General features: G+C 38.4%; 1 protein-coding gene across 1 annotated transcript; it reads left to right on the top strand.

Annotated features, from left to right (window-relative positions):
- Nucleotides 1-1,712: 1,712 nt before the first annotated feature.
- Nucleotides 1,713-18,861, top strand: PRRC1 (proline rich coiled-coil 1). The gene is made up of 8 exons (XM_054285119.1): nucleotides 1,713-1,816; nucleotides 4,797-5,192; nucleotides 6,620-6,777; nucleotides 8,997-9,099; nucleotides 12,119-12,282; nucleotides 13,694-13,797; nucleotides 15,839-15,941; nucleotides 17,339-18,861. Exons 1-8 carry the CDS (start codon nucleotides 1,723-1,725, stop codon nucleotides 17,546-17,548), a joined length of 1,332 nt encoding a protein of 443 aa, XP_054141094.1. The 5' UTR covers nucleotides 1,713-1,722; the 3' UTR covers nucleotides 17,549-18,861.
- Nucleotides 18,862-20,312: the final 1,451 nt, after the last annotated feature.

Here is a 20,312-nt window from a genome sequence, read left to right as displayed (position 1 = left end):
GCAGATTGGAAGAGCCTCAAAAAAATGTTTCTAGGTTTTGGTCAGTGATTACTTTAATTGCACAGTGGAAAATTCTTTCATCCTTTGCAGTGTATAACTGGAAGAATAATTTAAGAAATACCTCTGTGCAGAGGAATGTAAACTCCTGTGGACTGATTAAAAGACCAAAATCATAAATTGAAAGTTTCTGCCCTTAGTGAAGTTAAATGGAAGCGTGTGCATTTCTTTTTTATGGGAGGATGGGATGTACTTTGCAAGGACAGTCTGTTCCCCACCAGGCAGCTACTGACCCTTTCATCCCATCTGAAGAGAAGCCTGTAAGTGAATTAGAGATGCTCAGAACCCAAAATCCATCTGTCATAAGAATTTGTTGAAGAGTGCTGCACATAAGCCACGTTGACTTGCTTTCCATGGCTGGGCCGAAGCATTTAATCCTGAATCACTTAATGCAGATCATACTGATTTGACAGAGGGTCTGTGGCTTCTGCTGTGTGATTTTGATGCTCTCATTTCTTTTGGGAACTCTTCCTGCACTTGTCAAGACTGAGATTGATGTCCTGCTCTATGGATTTTTCAGTTTGGTAATAACAGTAAATTTTCCTTCACATTAAACTGAGAGTTGTATGTACCTTTGAAACAACGATGAGAGAATGAGGAATTTTTACTTTTGTTTTTTAAACAGAGGAAAGCCCCTGTGCCGTTGTAAGTGGAGCTCTTTTTTATATATATGTGAGAATTTTTATTCAACATACTATCTACGCCTTTGAATTCTGAAAGGGAATAAGCTGGCAGTCTTCAGTAGCCACTGATGTAATGGATGTGGTAGAAAATGTCTTCAGCCTATCTATTTTTTATATAGATAATTACTTTATACAAGACTTTCATTTCAGCGAAAGTTCCCTAAGGACTGCTGCCTCAAGGAGTGGTACAGGTAATTTACCAGGCTTGTGAGGAAGCAGGACTTTTTGTAAGCTGCTGCTGCAATGAAGCATGGAAAATCCCCTGGTGTTCATGAAAATCCCAATTTTTCCACTTTTCTAAGACCTTTTACATTAATACTGTTAATTTTTTTAGAAGTAGTACATCTTAAAGGTTTATTCAAATATGTCAGAAGTTTCTTCTGGCCTTCTAAATAAAAACCAAAGCCTTCAATTACTTCTGCTTCTGTTAACATCAACAGAGAAATGTGGTGTATGGATTTTACAGGAATTGGCTATACTGGAAAACTTGGTGTCAGTGTAATTTTAATCATGCTGGAAGTAACAGGTCATGGTTTGCATTATTACAGCTCAAGAATGCAGCAGAATTGTTCCCTATAGTTAAGTTTTTCTTGCAATGGGGTATGGGGTTTATGATGTGTAATTATTTCTGTATGATTATTCTTCCAAGTTCCACCAGTATATTTTGGAAGCAGTAGCTGGACAGGCACAGTAAGAACTTTAGAAAGAGTCTGGGAGTTTGAGGTATAATCAAAGTGCTAAAAATAAAGGGAAGATACAGGAGAGGGGGGACAAACTGGATAAATTTGTGCTTGAGATAAGTCAGTGTTTTTCTTTTTTTTTTTCCCCCTAGAGTTGGTATTTGAGTTACCTGCTCTGTTCAGCAACGTAAATAACTGCGTTGTGGCCTTTGTGTTCGAATTTAAAATCTTCTCCCTTATTTCTGAAGACACTTTATGTGGTTTTTTTTCCCCCCCTCACAGCTTCTTGTAGCTGAAGGAAGATGATGGAAGAGAGTGGCATAGAGACGACTCCGCCTGGCACGCCCCCTCCGAGCGCAGCCGGGGACGCCGCTGCTGCCGCGCCCGTCACTTTAGGTGATGATAATAAATCATAAACCTTTACTCAGGCTTTTGAAGCACTACAGAACCAGCTGCAATCAGCATAATCGCAGTTCTCTTCTCCAGGATAATTGGAAGCATTTAAATTGTTTCTTAATCGTGGAAGTGGGCTCCTTATCTGCAATGCGCCTGGTATCGCACAGAATAATTTTAGCTTTTTTTTTTAATATTCTTGAAAATCTTGTAGGAAGTGATGTGGATACACTTGTAGTTTTTAAGGATGCAAGGCTAAGGAAATAATGCCTTCCATTATAGACCATAGTTAGATGAGCAGCATAGAAGGGAGTTAAAACAGATTTACAGGGGATAGTGGTAAACCTGAATAATCACTTGTGTTTTAATACTGGTAGAATGCCAGAATGGTTTGGGTGGAAAAGGACTTGAAGACCATTTTGTCCCACCTGTGCCATGGCAGGGACCCCTCCCACTGTGCCAGTGTCCAGCCTGGCCTCGGGCACTGCCAGGGATGCAGGGGCAGCCCCAGCTGCTCTGGGAATTCCATTCCAGCCCCTGCCCACCCTGCCAGGGATCAATTCTTGTTAATAACTGCCCTAAATAATCCAGTTTAACGCCATTCCCCCTGTCCTGTCTTTGTACAAAGTCCCTCCAGCTCTCTTGCAGCCCCTTTAGGTACTGGAAAGGTGCTTTAAGGTCTCGCTTGTGAGGCGTAACCAGAGTGACTTTTCTGATTGTTCTCAGGATTCTGAACACCACATTTGAATACCAGATACTGAATTTTTTGGCAGATGTGACATTGTTAAATCAGACTTGTGCAGTATGTTTTGTCAGATGCTAAAGGAGGAATATTCTCACAAGATCTCAGCCTATAGCACTAAATTAGTTGTATAACAAAAGCAATTTTTTAAAATTAAAACTGTGGAAATGTAACCTATGATGGTGCATTGCTTTAGCTAGGGTGAAAATGGATTCTGGAGTAGGCTTGCAGAGATGTTACCACACATGAAATGTACTCACTGCCTCATTCATACATAAGCAAAGAAACCAGAGCCAGAAGTGCATGAAGTGTGGTACAGGATGTCATCAATAAAGTTAATTTTATAGAAATGGTCTTTAAATAGTACGTCTTTGGCAGTATTTTCTACTTACATGGGGAGAAACCATGAAAGATCTAATTTTTTTTTTTTATGGGGCAGAGGTTTGCTGGCCATCAGTGGCAAGGTCTGTTAAAAGAATTGTTGAAATTAATGTGGACATGAACTTTTTTTAACGAAAAGTCTCAGATTTGCTGAGACTAGTTGATATTTTCAACTACTGCCTGGTTGATATTATAAAAAAAAATATGCACTCATAACTTGTCCCATCCAGGTAAAGGTGACATTTCAACAAGGAGTGATGCAGGAAGTACTTTTATAAGAACGTCATGTTTCTGGGAAACCATTTCCAAAACTGATATTTGGAAATAACTTCCATCATTATTCATTCCTGCAGCCAAAACCAATGCAAGTGTTGCATAAAAACTGTCAGATCTGTAGACATCAACCTGCAAAGAGAATTTCCTGACCTGTGTGAATATCTTCCAAACTGTTTCTGTGGGATTTGAACACACTCAAAATAAAAATGAAATTTTTTTTTAAATTTATAAAATTAAAAATAAAATTAAAATACAGAAATGCAGCATGTTCATCTTGCAAGGCGAAGATGAAAGTTTGCCTGCTAAATTCCAAGGAAATGCATGGTTTATGGGTGTAAGTGGGAGATGAATAGCATGGTACAGCAAACACAGCCAACAAAGCAATTCCTCCATGTGGATCTCTGTAAGGTGTTTTTTTCAGCCCTTAAACCCAGGCATCAGAATAGTCTGAATGTAGAAACAGACCTTTAAATTCGTGCACACCATGAGGTGTTAAACCAAGCTGTAAAAATTGCTGAGGTTCTTCAGTTGTGCTGCTCAACCTAGAAAGTTACTGTCAATGATTGTGTTATATAGTATGTTAACCATTATTAAAGAACTATATTATTGTATTGATAGTATATTATCAAAACCACTTCCAGTGCAAAGAGAAAATATTTTGTAGTCTTGACAGGTTTTTTTTCCATTTGTCTTTATCTCATAATTTTAAAATTTTTGTTGTGAATGTTTTGTAATATATATGACATACTGAACAGTGTTACATGTAAACAATATAGAAGTAGATTTTACATGGGGGAATGGATGCTCTTTTTTTTTTCTTTTTTTTTTTACTGATGTGTGTGTGTGACCAAGTTTCGAGACCATGGCATTAGTGTGATTTGCATATCATTTGACTGTGCTGTTTAGGCGGAGGCTGGTGAGATGCCTAAGCTGATTTAGCATGTTAGTGCCATCAAAAAAGGCAATTTCTGTTTTTCTGACCTCATTTCCTGGCTTGATTGGCTACAGACAGGAAAATTGGCTTATCCAAGGATCAGCTAAAACAGGGAAAGAGGGATCAGGGAGATAAGTGCCAGAGAAGAGAGAGCTGCCTGAGGTTCAGTCCATTTTCCAATGCCACACCTCTAAATCTGATATTAGGAGCGTGTGTTTTATTCCTGAGGAGGAGCACTTCCTGCATCCTCAGCTGATGCAGCAGTCCCTCAGGAATAACAGAGCTAGCTTGAAATTTCTGAGGCAGGTTTCAGCTGCTGTGAATTCAGTAGTCAAATGCTGACTTGTCTTTTTAAGCTAATGACGAGTAGGGTCATGCAGGAAGAGATGTGTCCTACAAGATGCTGTCACCAGGGATTAAGTGCCATTGGAGCTGTGTGAAAACTCAGGCAGAAGTTTCAAATTCACTTCAAATGAAAAAAAAAAAAGCTGACTGGTTAAAAATTATTTGTGAAGTGTCTGAACAATATATATAACTGAACAAAATATATAACTGAAGTGTCTGAACAAAATATATAACTGAATCGCTGAGATTAAGGCTTCTAAATTTTTTTTCTCTCTTTTTTTTTTCCCCCCCTTTATTTTCTGTAGCTTTTTCCAGCCCCCTTGCCACACCAAGCATGCCATCTTCTCCTGCCTACTCACCCCCCTTGCCAGCTGGAGTGTCCCCAGCTCCTCCGCCCATGATGACCTCGGCCTCTCTTCCACTTGTGCCTTCTGCCACCGTTTCTACAATTGCGCCGCCCCAGAGCCCTGTCCCAGCCCCTGCTGCCCCTGCAGCCTTCAGCACCCCCGTCTCCCAGTTCTCTGCTGCTCCTCCTCCTCCTCCTCTGAGCTCTGCTGCTGGCCCTGGCCTTGCTGCACCTCCCACTGGTCCCCCCATTTCAGGGTTTTCCATTTCTTCCACCTATGATATCACCAGAGGTCACGCTGGCCGAGCGCCTCAGAGCCCACTGATGCCTTCATTCTCTGCACCTCCAGTCACAGGTAACTCTGTTTATTGCTGAGGATCTCCTTGGTTGCTTATTATTCTTTTGGGTATACTTAATTAATTAGTTGTACTTAGAAGGGATAATACTCTTAATTAATTAGCTCTGCTCAAAAGAAGGCATAATCGCTTTTAAAATACACTCATGGTCCAGGACAGAGTCTGCTTTAAGTTATGGTGGCATTCAGATTCACAGGAAAATCTTTTGTTTGAGGACTTTTATTTTTGTTACCTTGCACACCAAAGGCCAGCTTTTCTTCAGTTCAGAGAGCCACCCTCAACTTTTTTTTCATTCTTGAAGCTTTTGTAGGAAGTGATGTGGATGCACTTTGTATTTGTGGATGTATTTTTTAAGGATGCAAGGCTAGGGAAATAATACCTTTTATTATAGACCATAGTTAGATGAGCAGCATAGAAGGGAGTTAAAACAGATTTACAGGGGATAGTGGTAAACCTAAATAATCACTTGTGTTTTAATACTGGTAGAATCCCAGAATGGTTTGGGTGGAAAAGGCCTTGGAGACCATTTTGTCCCACCTGTTTCCCCAGAATGCCAATAAACTCATAATTTTCAGGGTTTTGTTCTGAAAATCTGTCTCTTGACAAGCTGTCACATGACACCAGCTTCTGTTTTTTTTTTTTTTTTTTTGTTTGCAGCCACAAAATTGCATTGGGATAGCTAAAAATACATAATAATACATACCTTCCATGCAGGCAGTTGCTGTGGTTGCTGAACTGATGTCATTTTCAGCTTGTGGAGTGGAAACTTCTCAGCTGCAGTTGGGCCAAGCTTTTATTATTACTGGTGATATCTCTTTTAAGTAGTCTGTATTAGGAGGATGCTTAAAAACAGCTATCAGTTGTGCAGCATAAAGTAAAAATAACTCTCAGTTAAGGCTAGTGTTGGAAAACCTGTTAAAATCAGCTTGAGTAATGGGGCAAAGGCTCTGACTTTATTTTTCTACTGTTTTAGTTTCTTTTGTTTTCAAAATACGTAAAGCTTCCGTCCTTTTTCTACTACTGTTGATTTCCAGCACTTGGTGTTAGAAAATTTACTTTTCCTATTGTATGAAAACATTCCTGTGCCTTTGTTCAGTGACTAACACTTGTCCTTCTCTTTACTGCGAGTTTATTCTGAAAATTTGAATACAGTAAAAAGAACAGCTTTTAAATTAGTGTGATAAGAGAAAGAATAATTGTTTAACTTTGTACATAATGTGCAAACAGTCTCAATTTTCTTAGCAGATATGATTGCATTCATTAGATCTGCTAGCCTTTGACAAGAAGAATTGTTCTTGTGCCTCCAAGAAATGAGATGAATTTGCCTGGAATTGTTTTATTCTTCCTGCTGTTTTCCTCTTAAACCATTGCATGTTGCTTCAATATAACAAATTAAATCCTTGTGTTTTATATTTCTCTCTTACAGGTGTTTTGGCAGATCCCATTACTCAACAGGCAACTTTCTCTTCATCTTTGTCTCCTGGGGCTGGTTCTGCAATCACTTTTCCCGAGGAGCATGAAGATCCCAGGATGTCTACTGCCCAGAGTGGAGCACCTGCTGGAGGAATCTGGGGGTTTATAAAGGTAGGGGCTTTTTCTGTTGCCTTCATGAGGAATTACCAACTTGTACTGACTATAGGAAGACTTGTTGCACTCTTTTTAAGTGCATGCTACTGTAAGTAATTTTTTTTCCAGCCTCATGTGCAAGGTGGCTGTTTTTAACAGTGCTGTTTTTGCTGAAACTATGCAAATTATTACCTTTTCTCTGCATAGAAGAGAGGGGACTCACAAATGCAGGTGTTCTAGGTTAGTTTTGATTGCTGTGATACGACCTTGTGATAGAGCCTGTTCCATATGGATATGTTCTTAAACCAGACAAAATTCTAGAGCCCTTTAAGTCCTGAAGGGTGTTTTTTACTTCACAAAGACTGTATGCAGAATGTAGAATGTATGTAGAAAAAGAGAAGTCTGTTTTACCTTACCTGAATGCTTTGCATATCCCATTTATAACTTCCTAATTAACTGAGTTTGATTCCTGTGGGATGCGAGTCATGTTTGTTCTATAACAATCAAGTTCTATTTTGTCTTTTTTCAAGGACAGACAAGCTACATATTTTTTCAATCACAAAGAAGCATCTAAGGTATTTTGTAAGATTAGTTTGCTAGAAGGCATGGAATGCATAGTGCAGAACAGATTCTCCTTGGGATGCCATCTAATCACACAGAGGAAATAAGCAGCAACATCAGCTAGTGGAATTTCATTAGCCTGTAAACTCTCTGGAGCTGTAAGAGATGCTACGTTTAAGTGGCATCATGAAGATTGTAGCAAGAAGCTCTGTGGGCTGTACATCAACACTGAGCTGTCTTCAAGAGCAGCACCACATTCTGTCCTTAGGAAGAATAAAGAAAATTATTGTCCCAGTGCCCTTGAAAAATTTTGGTTTTCAATCCCTTTTAAACTTGAAAACCTGGCAGAAGTTGTTGTGTGTGACATGGCAGACAACAACTGAACCCTCTGTCTCTCCAGTGATACAGCCTTAAAGAGAAAGATTAACTCTCCATCAGTACACTGAGAGCACAGTGGTCATGCTGCCATTTTCAGGGAGAAATGTCTTCTCATGATCATAAAAAACACATTTTCCTTCTTCCTTTAAGTAACAGTGTTTTCCTTTCAGTCCTTATATTCCTCCTAATATTTGCAGTAGGTGGCAGTGTTCTAGAAGAGAACGTTTTACTTGTAACAGATTCTTTAGCCCTTCTTGGAGTACCAGAGCTTTCAATTGCAAATTAATTGAAAAGCCAATCTCATCCACATTTTAGTGCTGCCACTAGGATCCAGAAGGTGTTCTATTTCTGTTTATAGAGCAGGTCTGTATTACTGACTCCAGTAAAAAGATTTTGGTTGAAGTATCAAGCATTCCATGTGCTCTGTGTGTTCAGTAACCACTGCTTGAGAATTTCTTCAGTGAAAGAATGAGGAATCTTTAGTTATACTGAAACCATCAAGTTCATGATGTATGAAGTAAGCTCACATCAGAGTATGTGCTTTTTAAAGGTGAGCCAGAATCTGGGACATGTTGCGGTAATTTTTACAGAAATGCATCCTGAATTTCCTGTTGAGGAGCTCATGCAGTAGTTGCCACACTTATCTTTATTTCTGTTGTTGAAGTAATTTGATATACTCTTTTTCCTCTGGTGTTGTTAAGAAATCATACACCTTCCTTTCAGATTTCCTTCAAGCTCAGTAATACTGAAAACTGTGTCAATCTAAAATTGAGAAATTAATGGTCTGGAATCAAATGGGACTGTTTCAAGTTTCTTCAAAGATGCCTGAGCAGTCACACTGCAGTTCCAAGACTAATTTCCACATAATTGTTGCGATAACCTAATGTTTGGGATTTGTATAAAAATATGGATTATTTCACCCTCTTTGTGCTAGGCAGATGAGCACATAAAGGCATTCTCCACAGGTGGAAGCAGTCTCAGTGTTTAGGAACCATCTGTATAATGACTTCATGTTAGTTAGGCAGCCAGGATGCTACCTGAAGAAGCACTGCGTGGCTTTGCAAGGGCTGTTTCTGCATTAATGAGGAAGGTAGTATTTAAACCTGAGGTAGTAACAGAAAAGCCATACACTGACAAGTCATATCCTGCAGTGTTTGTGCTGAGTAATGCACAGCAGATGTTACAGAGCAGCTTAATATTTTGGTTGTATTATATTATATGTAACATTTTTAATTTCTTGAGGAGAAAAAAAAAACAACCCAGGAAAATAATATGGAAATATATTTGCTTAAATTTAGGGTGTAGCTGAGAATCCCATGGTGAAGTCTGTTCTTGATAAAACCAAGCATTCAGTGGAGACCATGATCACAACGCTGGATCCTGGCATGGTTCCATATATCAGTAAGTGTTTATGATAAACCATCAAGTATTGCCTGTAAATCCTGGAGAAGCTACTACAAAAGCCATTACTTGTACACTTGAAGTGTAAAAGCATTTCAGTTACAGATTGAAAATGAACAGGAAAGAAAATCTTTGCATTACTCACATTTCTTATGTTACTGGAGGACACTGCATGTCACATGTAGCTGACCTGAGAGTAAAATAAGCAAGCAAAAGGCACCAGTTGTCCAGGCTGGTGGTTTGTTTTTGTTTTTTTTGGCATGGCTTTTTTTCTCCTAATAGCCTGATAAGCAGTTCTCCCTCCTAGGTGTGCCAGTACTGACTTTGTTCTGCCTATGAAAAAGCTGGTCAGGAAACACCTAAGACTGATAAGAAACCATTAAAATGATTTTTTAATTATTTTGTTTTCCTGAGATTTTTTTTTTTCAGCTGAACCTTTTAGGTGACCCAGCTAACTAGTGCTGCACTTTTGTACTAGTGTAGAGAACAGGGGAAGATGACTTAATTATTGGGTAGTAGTTAATTCTCTTACATTTAAGGAAAAATCTCCCAGCAGCTGTGTAATGAGGAGGGAGTGAGAATAAAACTAGTGAGGCCAGCCAGCAATGCCTTCTAAAGGTATTTGAGAGGAGTAGCAGGATGCAGGGCAAAGCTACAGTAAATGTTGATTTATGCACAATTTGACAAAGTGTATTTAAGGTTTCTATTGCAGTCATCACTGTCCTTTTTTTAGAAACAGGATCTGTTGGTATCCTGGATAGTTTGGCCCAGTGTTTATTGACAGAACAACTTTATCTGGAGGAGGAAGTAATACAAATAAAATGCTTGGCTTGTAGGCTTTAGGTTGAGTAAATTAAGTCAGTAGTTACCTCTAAACTCTCTAAAGTTCTTGAAGGGGGAGTATCTGTATATATCTTGGCCATTTATGTATACTGCATTATTTTTGTAGTTTCAGGTTGTGAAAAAGGGGCAGAGGTTTGTAAACTTAGCCTGTACTTCCTTGTAGAAATGTATTCTACAAAACCAGCCCCACTTCTCTCTGCTCTCCCTCCATTACTGCAATGCCTAGGAATTTCATGTTCCTCATTGCCAAAACCTGAAATTACCAAAGCTTCTGGATGAGGTGGTTGAAATTTTCTTTTTTTTCTCCCTCATCTGAACAAATAGTATTTCTGTAATCTCTTTCTTGAAAAGAGCTGAACTGTTTTTATTGGCACATGGTGAAAGTGTTATCTGAGCTGCACTCCTGGAACAGACAATTTCTATCTAGACAGGAAATGGTCACCTCATAAGCATCAACAACAGTACTTTTACAACAAAAGACAGCAGGGAATCTTAAATTAAATATGGAACTGTAATTTCAGTTTATAATGCACAAGGTACAATGAAATTTCACATTCAGGTGTCAGAGCTTAACTTGATACAAGAGTTCTGCCCCTGAATTTACCAGGGTGCATCTAGTTCTTACATTTTAGGTTTCCATTTTACTAGATTTTGTCACAAATGGTTTCTTTTAACCCATGTAATATCTTTGTTTCAGTTCTGTAGTATCTCTGATGAAAAAAATAGATGGCTTTGATATTTGATATTCCATCATACAAAAGCACATATTCTGTATTCTGCAACCAGACATGAGGCACATTTGCCATTCTTAAAACTGTTAGGTAGTAGTTTGTTAGATATGTTATGGATTAGTTTTTAACTTCATTAAAAGCTGTTGAACAGTATTTCTGTTCCTGAGCAGTCAGGCGAGGCTAACTTCAGTAAAAGCCTGCAGTCAATTTTAAGCACTTGTTTAATTATGTTAAATTGATTTATATCAAGAAGGAATCAATGAAAAAAGATACCCTCAATTATTTTTAGTCCAGTAGTTGCACAGCATTTAAAACAATTGCTCCAAGTTCAGTGATCTGTACACCTAATTCCATTCAGCAAAGCAATTGATAAATAAAATGATAAAAAATTACCTGAAACTCCACAAATAGTAGGTTTTACTACAAGGTTCTAGCCTATCTGGTGATTATTCATAAAAATAAGATGATTCCTGTAACTGAGGTCTGCTGAGAAATATGAGCCAAAAAGTTAATTGTTTTTTCATTAAAATTTAAGCTTTGGGTTTACCCTTATCAGTGAAGGAACTTTTCTTGAATCAGGATAAATACTGCAAACTCTGTAAGCTTGTGTGGTAGATGTATTTTATTTAGGCAGCTGTCTCTGATGTCATATTCCATGTTTGAGGAAAGATTTATCTGTTCTTGAGAAAGCTTCTCACAGCAGGGATGAGTTGTATTGTGTGTTTCTGCACAATAAAAGTGATCCAGCTGTGACAGACACATGTGAGGTGTGATTGAGTCATCTGTGGTAGTTTTAGATTTCTTTTCATTCTTGAGTTCTTTTGTTTCATTCTGAAAAAGTTTAGTGAAAGTTCATGCTTCTTTATGGAGATATAACCCTACAGGAAATGTTTAGAACTCTGTACAAGCTTTTTGGTTCCATAGGTATTTAAAATCTAAAAAGAGCAACAAAATGACACTGAAGTTCACATTCCAAGGACACCTAAAAAGTAATGGGAGCCTTTCTTTTAAATCTTGTGTAATTTGGCAGCTGCTCACTGGATTTTATGACCTGCATCAGTCATGAGAGTTTGCAGTATTCCTTGATGCTTCACAGGACACCAAAACATACTTGGAAAAGGATGTCTTTGAGTTATTTTCCTAAAGCTCTGTGAATTGTCATCTTGAATGAGTGGTATGATTTTTTTTTGGGTGCTGAACCTGAAAATAGATCAGTTCCTGCTGCCTGTTTTTCACCTTTGTATCCCTTAGTTATTCATCTGAATTTCAGTTCCTAACTTAAGTGACTTCTGCTTCATGGAAGAGTTATTGTCCAGTGCGTGACACAGAGAAAAAGCAGCTGGAGAAGGTGTAGAACTGTGTTTGAACTATACTGCCATGGGAAGGAGAAATATTCCATGCGTGGATGTATTTCTTACAGATCACTTTACAAAATTATTTTGCAGGAACTGGGGGAGAGCTGGACATAGTGGTCACTTCCAATAAAGAGGTGAAAGTTGCAGCAATTCGGGATGCTTTTCAAGAAGTCTTTGGGATGGCTGTTGTGACTGGAGAGGCCGCACAGTCCAACATTGCACCACAGCCTGTGGGCTATGCTGCAGGCCTAAAGGTAAGTTGATATGTAGTAGTAGCAAAGAGAAATTCACCCAAAATTACCTCATTTTCTGTAAAGTGAAGGTCAGTTTCTGGGATAGGTAAATATTTTCTTTGGGGATTTTTTGGGTGTTTTCTTTTTTTGTTATTGTTTGTTCATTGCAGTGGTTTGTGTTTGGTTTTTTGTTTTGTTTGGTTTTTTGTTTTGTTTTGTCCTGGCTTGAGGGGGGGTTTTGTTGATTCATTGGTCTTGTTATTTTATGGGTTAAGGGGTTTGGCATTTTTTTGTCTTTTTTTCCTCAGTTTGGATCATTAGATCTAAAGCTCTCTTTGAAATATTTTCAAGATTTCTTGCAAACACATTTGCAGCAAGTGAAGAGTACCTATGTCAGTGTATGATGCCATTTATGTCGGTTTCATTGTACTGTCACTGACTGCCATCACATCTTGCAGATGTCGGGCTATTACTGTGGCTCCCAAGTATATTAGGCATTTTTTGAATATATTACCAGCATATCATGTTGGAAATGTTAGAAATTAAAAGTCTCCAAGATTGATTTTTCTCCCCACTGATTCTGTAGATCAAAGACAATTTGATTAACACTTGATCTTTCTGAACAGATCTGTGTTCTATTTGAAAAATAAGAATTCCCTGGGCAGCCTTGCAAACTGCTGTGCCACCCTAGAGGAGGGGTTAGCAAAGGTTGTTTCATCAGTTCTGGCCAATGAGTGAAAATCCTGAAAACAGCTGTTTCATACTCTATTTACTAAATGTAAGCAAAAATTCATGAAAAAGGAAGGCTTTCCCCTAACTGTTGTGGCAGTGTTTGCAGACTAAAGTCTGTCCTCATAGCAGTGTATTATCTGATGCAATTTTATATTGAGATAAAGCAAAATAATGTGCGTGTTCCTTTATTTATCTCCTGCAGTTTATTGTATATTTCTGTTACAACTTCAGAGTGATAACAGTTTTCAGGGGAGTAATTCCTGTGTGTTAGTTGGATATGTAACACAACAAATGGATTCTTTCCCTTGCTCTTACAAAGCTGGTCCAAAGCTCTTAAACACTCTAAACCCAAGAAGTTTTAAGTGGTAGAAATGTCAAAGTAACACAAATATACACTGATGCTTTAAGTGAGAGTTAAAACCATCAAAGGTTAGGAACTGTTGTCACAGATTAGGAATTCTTTGCAGGCTACCCTGGGTATTTTTCTTGGAATGCAATAAAACCTAAAAAAAATTAATTAGCTTTATCATAGATTTTGTTGCTGTTTGGGATTCCTGGCCTTTCCTTAGTTTGAGTTGTTGGGGTTTTTTCCTATAGAGTCATTTAGAAAAGTGTGTTCTGGGGTTCTTTTGGGGTTGATCTGCAAGCACAGCACTAAGCTATGGCTCAGTTTTCTCTAACAGCTTGTGTTGCCACTCAGGGAGCCCAGGAGAGGATAGACAGCCTGCGCCGGACAGGAGTCATCCACGAGAAGCAGCCTGCTGTGTCAGTGGAAAACTTCATCGAGGAGCTGCTTCCTGACAAGTGAGAGCCTTGCATTTGTCCCAGGAGGGTGGGGACACGTTGTGGGGACACCTTGGGAATATTCCTTGTAAGGAGCTGGTGGTAGTTTGAGAGGGAGAAGGAGAAGGAGAAAGACAGAGGAAAGTAAGGAGAAGGAGAAAGAAGAGGAGAATTAAGGAGAATAAGGAGAATGAGAAAGAGAAAGAAAATAAAGAGAAGGAGAATGATAATAAGGATAAAGAGAATAAGGAGAAGGAGAAAGAAGGAGAAAGAGAATAAGGAGAAATGAGAAGGAGAAAGAAGGAGAAGGAGAATGAGAATAAGGAGAAGGAGAATGAGAATAAGGATAAAGAGAATAAGGAGAAGGAGAAAGAAGGATAAAGAGAATAAGGAGAAGGAGAAAGAAGGAGAAAGAGAATAAGGAGAATGAGAATAAGGATAAAGAGAATAAGGAGAAGGAGAAAGAAGGAGAAAGAGTATAAGGAGAATGAGAAGGAGAATGAGAATAAGGAGAATGAGAAGGAGAATGAGAAGAAGGAGAAAGAGAATAAGGAGAAGGAGAAAGAAGCAGAAGATTTGTCTGAAGTGTCTTGGCAGGCTTGGTTTTGGTGATGACGTTCAGCTTTTTGTCCAGGCTTCTTGAGACCTTAATATAATGAAATCCTTGTCATATTTTGTAGATTGACAATGTAAAAACGCAGTGAAGTGAGCTGAAAAAACTAAGGAGTGGTAAAATTTGGAATTTGGCTAACAGTTTGTGCATTGGGGTGTGCATCCTCCTTTCTCTTTCTGAAATTGTATCAGAAGAGATATTGGGAGATATTTGGCATTTAGAACAATATGATTTTATCAAATAATGTATTTTCTGTTTTCCTTTCACTGAGAATGTATTATTGCATCTAACTTGCACTGCACAGACACAAAAATTCTGTTTCAAAATGCTTTGCAACTTGATTTTGTAACGTTGGTTGACTGGCAGTTCTTGAAACAGCTTTATAATTAAATGCCAAGATATTAGAGACAATGCTGTGTTTTTCTTAATACAAACTTAAATAGTTTTCTTCCAGTGTTGAGCATGCTTGTACATGTCCAAAGGAGAGGACTTTCAAGTAACTACCCACACTAGTAATAATATATGTCATAGTTAATCCTCTTTGAAAAGACAGTAAAACGTCTAAATCAGACTAGATGGAAAGAAATGCTAAACAAAAATTAAAACTTCTTCCTACTCCTATTTACTTTAGAAAATTCCTCATTTGTATTTCACTAAAAATACTAAATGAAAAATATAGCAAAAGGAGAGTATCTGTCCAAAAAATAAATAAAAGCCCATCACATGGATAAAAATGCAAACATTAGAAGAAAATACCAGCAACTTCATTATTAATTGGAAGCAAGTTATATTTAGCCATGAGGCTTTCTCGGCAGTCTTTAATAGATGCCAGTCAAAGCATTCCAGTGCTCTTTTCCCTGCTACAAAGATAATGGAACTGCTTCTTCCTGTCTGGCTCCACTAAACTCTTACCGTGAGGCTTATGTGGTCCAGACAGGCAGAAATGTTTCCCTAAATAAATAATTTTAATTATTGCTATAGCATTAGACTTTCCAAAAAATCTTCTGAATGTAGAACATGAATGATAAATAGACAATTTTCTTTAAAATTGTTAGGGAAGGTTATTTTAATGAGAAATGTTCTTTGAAAGATCGAATGAAAACTCTAGCAGAACACCTGTGGCCAAGGGATTGTGTCTGCCCACACACCCACCCCTCCAGCTCTCTTTTTTTTCTTTGATTTGTAAGTTTCATGAAATTTGTATTTCTGTGTATTTTATGCATTTTACTTGCATATACATGCGTTATTATGAGAGATGGATGGATGGATGGATGGATGAAAAGTGACATACGCAAATTTCACTTGCAAAATACCACAACAGTTTGATGAGTTTCATTATTAAATTATTACTGCAGTTGTAATAGGGCTTGTAAAATGTTCATAATTCAACTTTTAGCATGTTGGTTTTCACCAATACTCAGAAATAAAACAATTTGCACATCACTGCAGGTGGTTTGACATTGGATGTCTGATTATTGAGGATCCAATTCATGGAATTCACCTGGAAGCATTCACTCAGGCAACACCAGTGCCTTTGCAATATGTTCAGCAGGTGAGAACATATTTTCAGTTTTTCTATTTTTCAGTTTTCTTACCAATTAACAGCTGAGACATAAGACTGAAGTTTTCATTTTAGTTTTGATGTTAGTTCTTACTGGAAGTTATTACACTTAAATGTTTTCGTTTATGGAATGAGGATATTTTTGCATCATGTTTATGAATTATTTATGAATATTTTTGCAGAATATTTTTGCATCATGTTAATGAATTAATCTTTAGACATTTATAGTAAAGCTTTTCTTAGTCAAGAGTGTCATTCTGCAATATCTGTCACTTTGGATATTTGCAATATCTATCACAAGTTTTACTCTCCTATTTAAGAAGAAATACTAACCAAGCAGGCAGCATGCTTTACTCTCTGAAAACACATTCCTAAAAACAAAGCATTCCCATTTTCCAGATCAATACTTGGACTTAAGTCCTCGATGAACACAGGGTCCCACCTGAAAGACAAGGCTGATTTCAAATGTGCTATTTTGGAAAAGATGTACAATTCTGAAATCAGAATATTTAAATATTGAAAATACCATGGTTCATTTGAGTGAAAATAATGGAATGAGCTGCAGTAGTGTGCAGTTCTGAAATACCACCAAAAGAAGTTTTTCTGGAGGTGGTTTATTTTTCTTTGGGCACAGACTGGGAATTACTCCAGTCACTGCATGTTGCCTGACAGCAGATATGACTCATTCTTCAGTTAACTCTGGCCTGAAAATTCTTTTAAAATGTTTCCATGAAGAATTGATAACCAGAACTGTTTGGCGTTTGATCCTCAGGATGTTGTTTTGGGTGAGCAAACAGTAACTTTGGGGCATTTTTCTGTAGCACCAATTTCTAAATAGCTGAAATTTATGCGGTGGTGTTCACAGGGGCCCCAGGACAATGGAAGAGACGAGAACTTTACTCCATGTTTCAGAAGGCTGATTATTTTATAATATATATTGTGTTAAAAGAAAATGATATATTAAAACTATAGTAAAAGAATAGAAGAAAGGATTTCATCAGAAGGCGAGCAAGGAAAAGAAAGGAATGGAATACTAATAAAATATTGTGACTGACCAGAGAGTCCGAGCCAGCTGACTGTGATTGGCCATTAATTAGAAACAACCACATGAGACCAATCAAAGATGCACCTGTTGCATTCCACAGCAGCAGATAATTACTGTTTTTCTTTTCCTCTGAGGACTCTCAGCTTCTCAGGAGAAAAATCCTAGCAAGCGTATTTTTCATAAAATATGTCTGTGACAAATTTGCTTCTCACACCCTTTAATTTTCCACATAGGTCTGTTGATACAAGAATGATTCTCGCAAAATCCGCTTAAATCCAACAGCAGACACAAATCTACCAATCCAGACTGTTTCAGTAACCAGTTGTCAAACTTTCACACGCAGGCCAAGAGCCTGACCCCTCATGACTACAGCCTGAGGTGGTCGGGGCTGCTGGTGACGGTGGGCGAGGTGCTGGAGAAGAGCGTGCTGAACGCGAGCCGCACGGACTGGCACGCCGTGTTCACGGGCATGTCCCGCCGCCAGATGATCTACAGCGCGGCCAAGGCCCTGGCAGGCATGTACAAGCAGCAGCTGCCGCCCAGGACCGTGTGACAGCAGGGACGCCCTCACGCTGGGAACGCGGGTTTGGTTCCAGCCGCGCGTTCCCGTGCTCAGCAATGCCAGATTTGTGATTTCAACTCTAAACCGTCTCTGCTTGTTGAGAAGTGAAGGTGATTGCCAGGAGTGGAAGTGAGCAATTGCAGTTTTTAGCTAATGTGTGATCTCCAGTATGATTCATAAAACAAACGTGTATTTATGACTGCTACAGGCGGCATTGCAGTTTTTTAACTGGAATGTGCTGTGGTGTGACACCTTACCAGCCATTTGCTGAGACAGTTAGTTAGTATTCTTTCCAAAGGGGATATTTGTTTAGCTATTTCTATTATATTGGTAATATAAACATGTTGACAGCATAACATGTACGTTATATATGGATTTCAATCCTGAGAGACTACCTTCTGTATTACATGTGGTTTTTGGGGCATGTGTTTAGGGGATACTTACCACCTCCTTGGGTTGGTGTCTGTATGTAGTTCTCAGGAGTGATGCCAAGTAGTCTCTACAGCACCTAAGAGTGAGCTGCTGAAGAAGAGCACAAATCCATGCCCTTGTTAGTTGAAGTCGTTGCTAAATAATTCTGAATTTTCATTTTCTATGCTGCATCTTCCTGCTTTTTATGTAACAGTAATTGAATTCGCGGCCAGCTGAAGAACCACAGACACAATTTCAAGTTGCTTCAGTGGGTTTTAGGTCAGGTACTGCTCTCCCCACATGAAATCATCTCAGCAGTTTCAATAACATGATTTACTCCAGTGCTTCCAGACATCATCTGTTATATGTAATTATGTAATTTTTTTCTATGTATTTACAGTTGTCAGTAATTTGATTATGGAAAACGGTCATGTGTGTATCACTTGCTTTGCTATTCTGGGTTTTCTAAACACTTTTAAGTCTAAAGCTTTCATGATGTCATGAGTTCACTGTTTCTCATGTAAGTTTTGAGTGGTGTCTGATTTTTTTTTTTTTTTGTGGCTATAAATATCTTCCATCCACACTCACACAATCTTAAATCTTTACTTAGAAATATGGAAGTAATTGTGAAGAAATATTTTGGTAATACTTTTTTAAGAAACAAAGAATAAACAAATACTTTTTGTTTGCCTTAAAGAAGCAGTTTTTCAGCTTGTATTGCTCAGCCTTTACCTTTCTTAGATGCTTTCAAAGAACATTTTGTATACAGTATACTGTTAAGCCAGCTCATATTTGTACCCAGTGAAAGCCTGTCTATTTCCAAGTAATATATTTGGCCTTAATTGGCTTACTCTGTAAAGCAGTTGAATAAATGTTTTCCCTAGAGAATTGCATCTATTTTAAAGGCTTGGTTTTTATTACAGATAATGAACACCTTTATTGAAGTTGTATTTGCGTGGTCAGTTTGCAGGTTTGTCACATATTAAAACATGATCCAGCTCTCAATCTTGAGGTCCCTCATTGAGACTTCTTCTTTCCCTGTTAAACCAAAAAGGGGGTACAAAGAGGTTTTCTTGTCATTATGCAGCAAAGGCATCTTTGCATTTACTGTCATTTCAGTTTGCAGTAGATAATAAATTGAATGCTGCTGTTTTATCCACTGCTAGCAGCATCCATGATGCAGAGGAGGAGGACATGAAGTCATCAGTAGGTTTAGGCCCTGGCATGGCTTAAAATTAAAACTGAAGAGGAACAACCCTTTTCTTTCTGCCTTTCCTGTCCCTGGCATTCACTTTTTAAGAGGTGAGAGGAGTAGAGGAAGACAATGTGGTCAAGTGCAATGTTTCTTCTCTGGCTTATGAACATCTCGTGATGTATTTCTGACAGCTCCCAGAAGAATTAAAATTATTTAGCTTTGCAGCTACCTATTAGTTCTTTCCCTTTGGAGAGCATTATTTGCTTGTGCGTTGAGAAGTCACATCCTCACATGAGCACCACAAGCTCAGCTTCTTCCCTGAGAGGCCAAGGGAAGGAAAAATGTCTGGACTGTGATCTGGGAGGCCAAAAAGTTGGAAATTGCTTTCTGCATTTTTCTGGAGGCCTTGCTCAGGCTCTGAGTTACGTGGATAAATTCTGAACCATATTATGGAGACAGTTCAGCTTTTTTACCACCCCCAGAGTTGTGTTGTGGCCAATAATAAGAGAGAAAGCTCAACAGGGGCATTAAATTTATATACAGAACAAGTTAGAAAAGCAGAGACGCTTGGGACATGTAACTTTTGTTACAACTCCCAACTGCCACATCATGGCAGGGGGTAACTTGCAGGTGCAGCTGCAGAAGCCATTTCTGCTGAGGTCGCTCCAATGTGAGTGTCAGAAGAAATCATAAAAACTACTAGGTGTTTTACTCTTATACTACCATTTTTAAACTGTGTTCCACATAAAAAGAAACAGCCAAGCTCTTTGAGTTTGCATTACATTAAGATTTGTGAGATCTTTACACTGAGATTCTTTAAAATTCTGGGAAAAAAAATCTGCATTTGGGGCTGCTTTTGTTGAGAAGTTAATTCTCTGTTCCTGGCCTCAGTTTTTCATCACGGCATTGCTCAGAACAGCATGGCTCTGAGATGAGAAAAATTATGGTAAAATGATAAGAAAATCCATGGATATAAAATTCCACACACATTTCTGTTGAACAAAGTCTGATAGCTTTCACCCAGCTGCCTCTCTCAGGATTGTCCCTAAATGTTTGTGAAGGGATGAGAGCGTGTGGGGTCTGATGGAACAGCAATTACAGCTTGCTGGAACATCTTGGTCCAAAATCAGGAACAAAACAGCCTCAATA

This window comes from Melozone crissalis, unplaced genomic scaffold (assembly GCF_028551555.1).
Source record: "Melozone crissalis strain CALT ecotype California unplaced genomic scaffold, PUWL_Pcris_2 ptg000005l_1, whole genome shotgun sequence".
Lineage (NCBI taxonomy): Eukaryota > Metazoa > Chordata > Aves > Passeriformes > Passerellidae > Melozone > Melozone crissalis.
The sequence above is the reverse complement of the archived record's forward strand: the minus strand, read 5'-3'. Positions and strand labels throughout refer to the sequence as shown.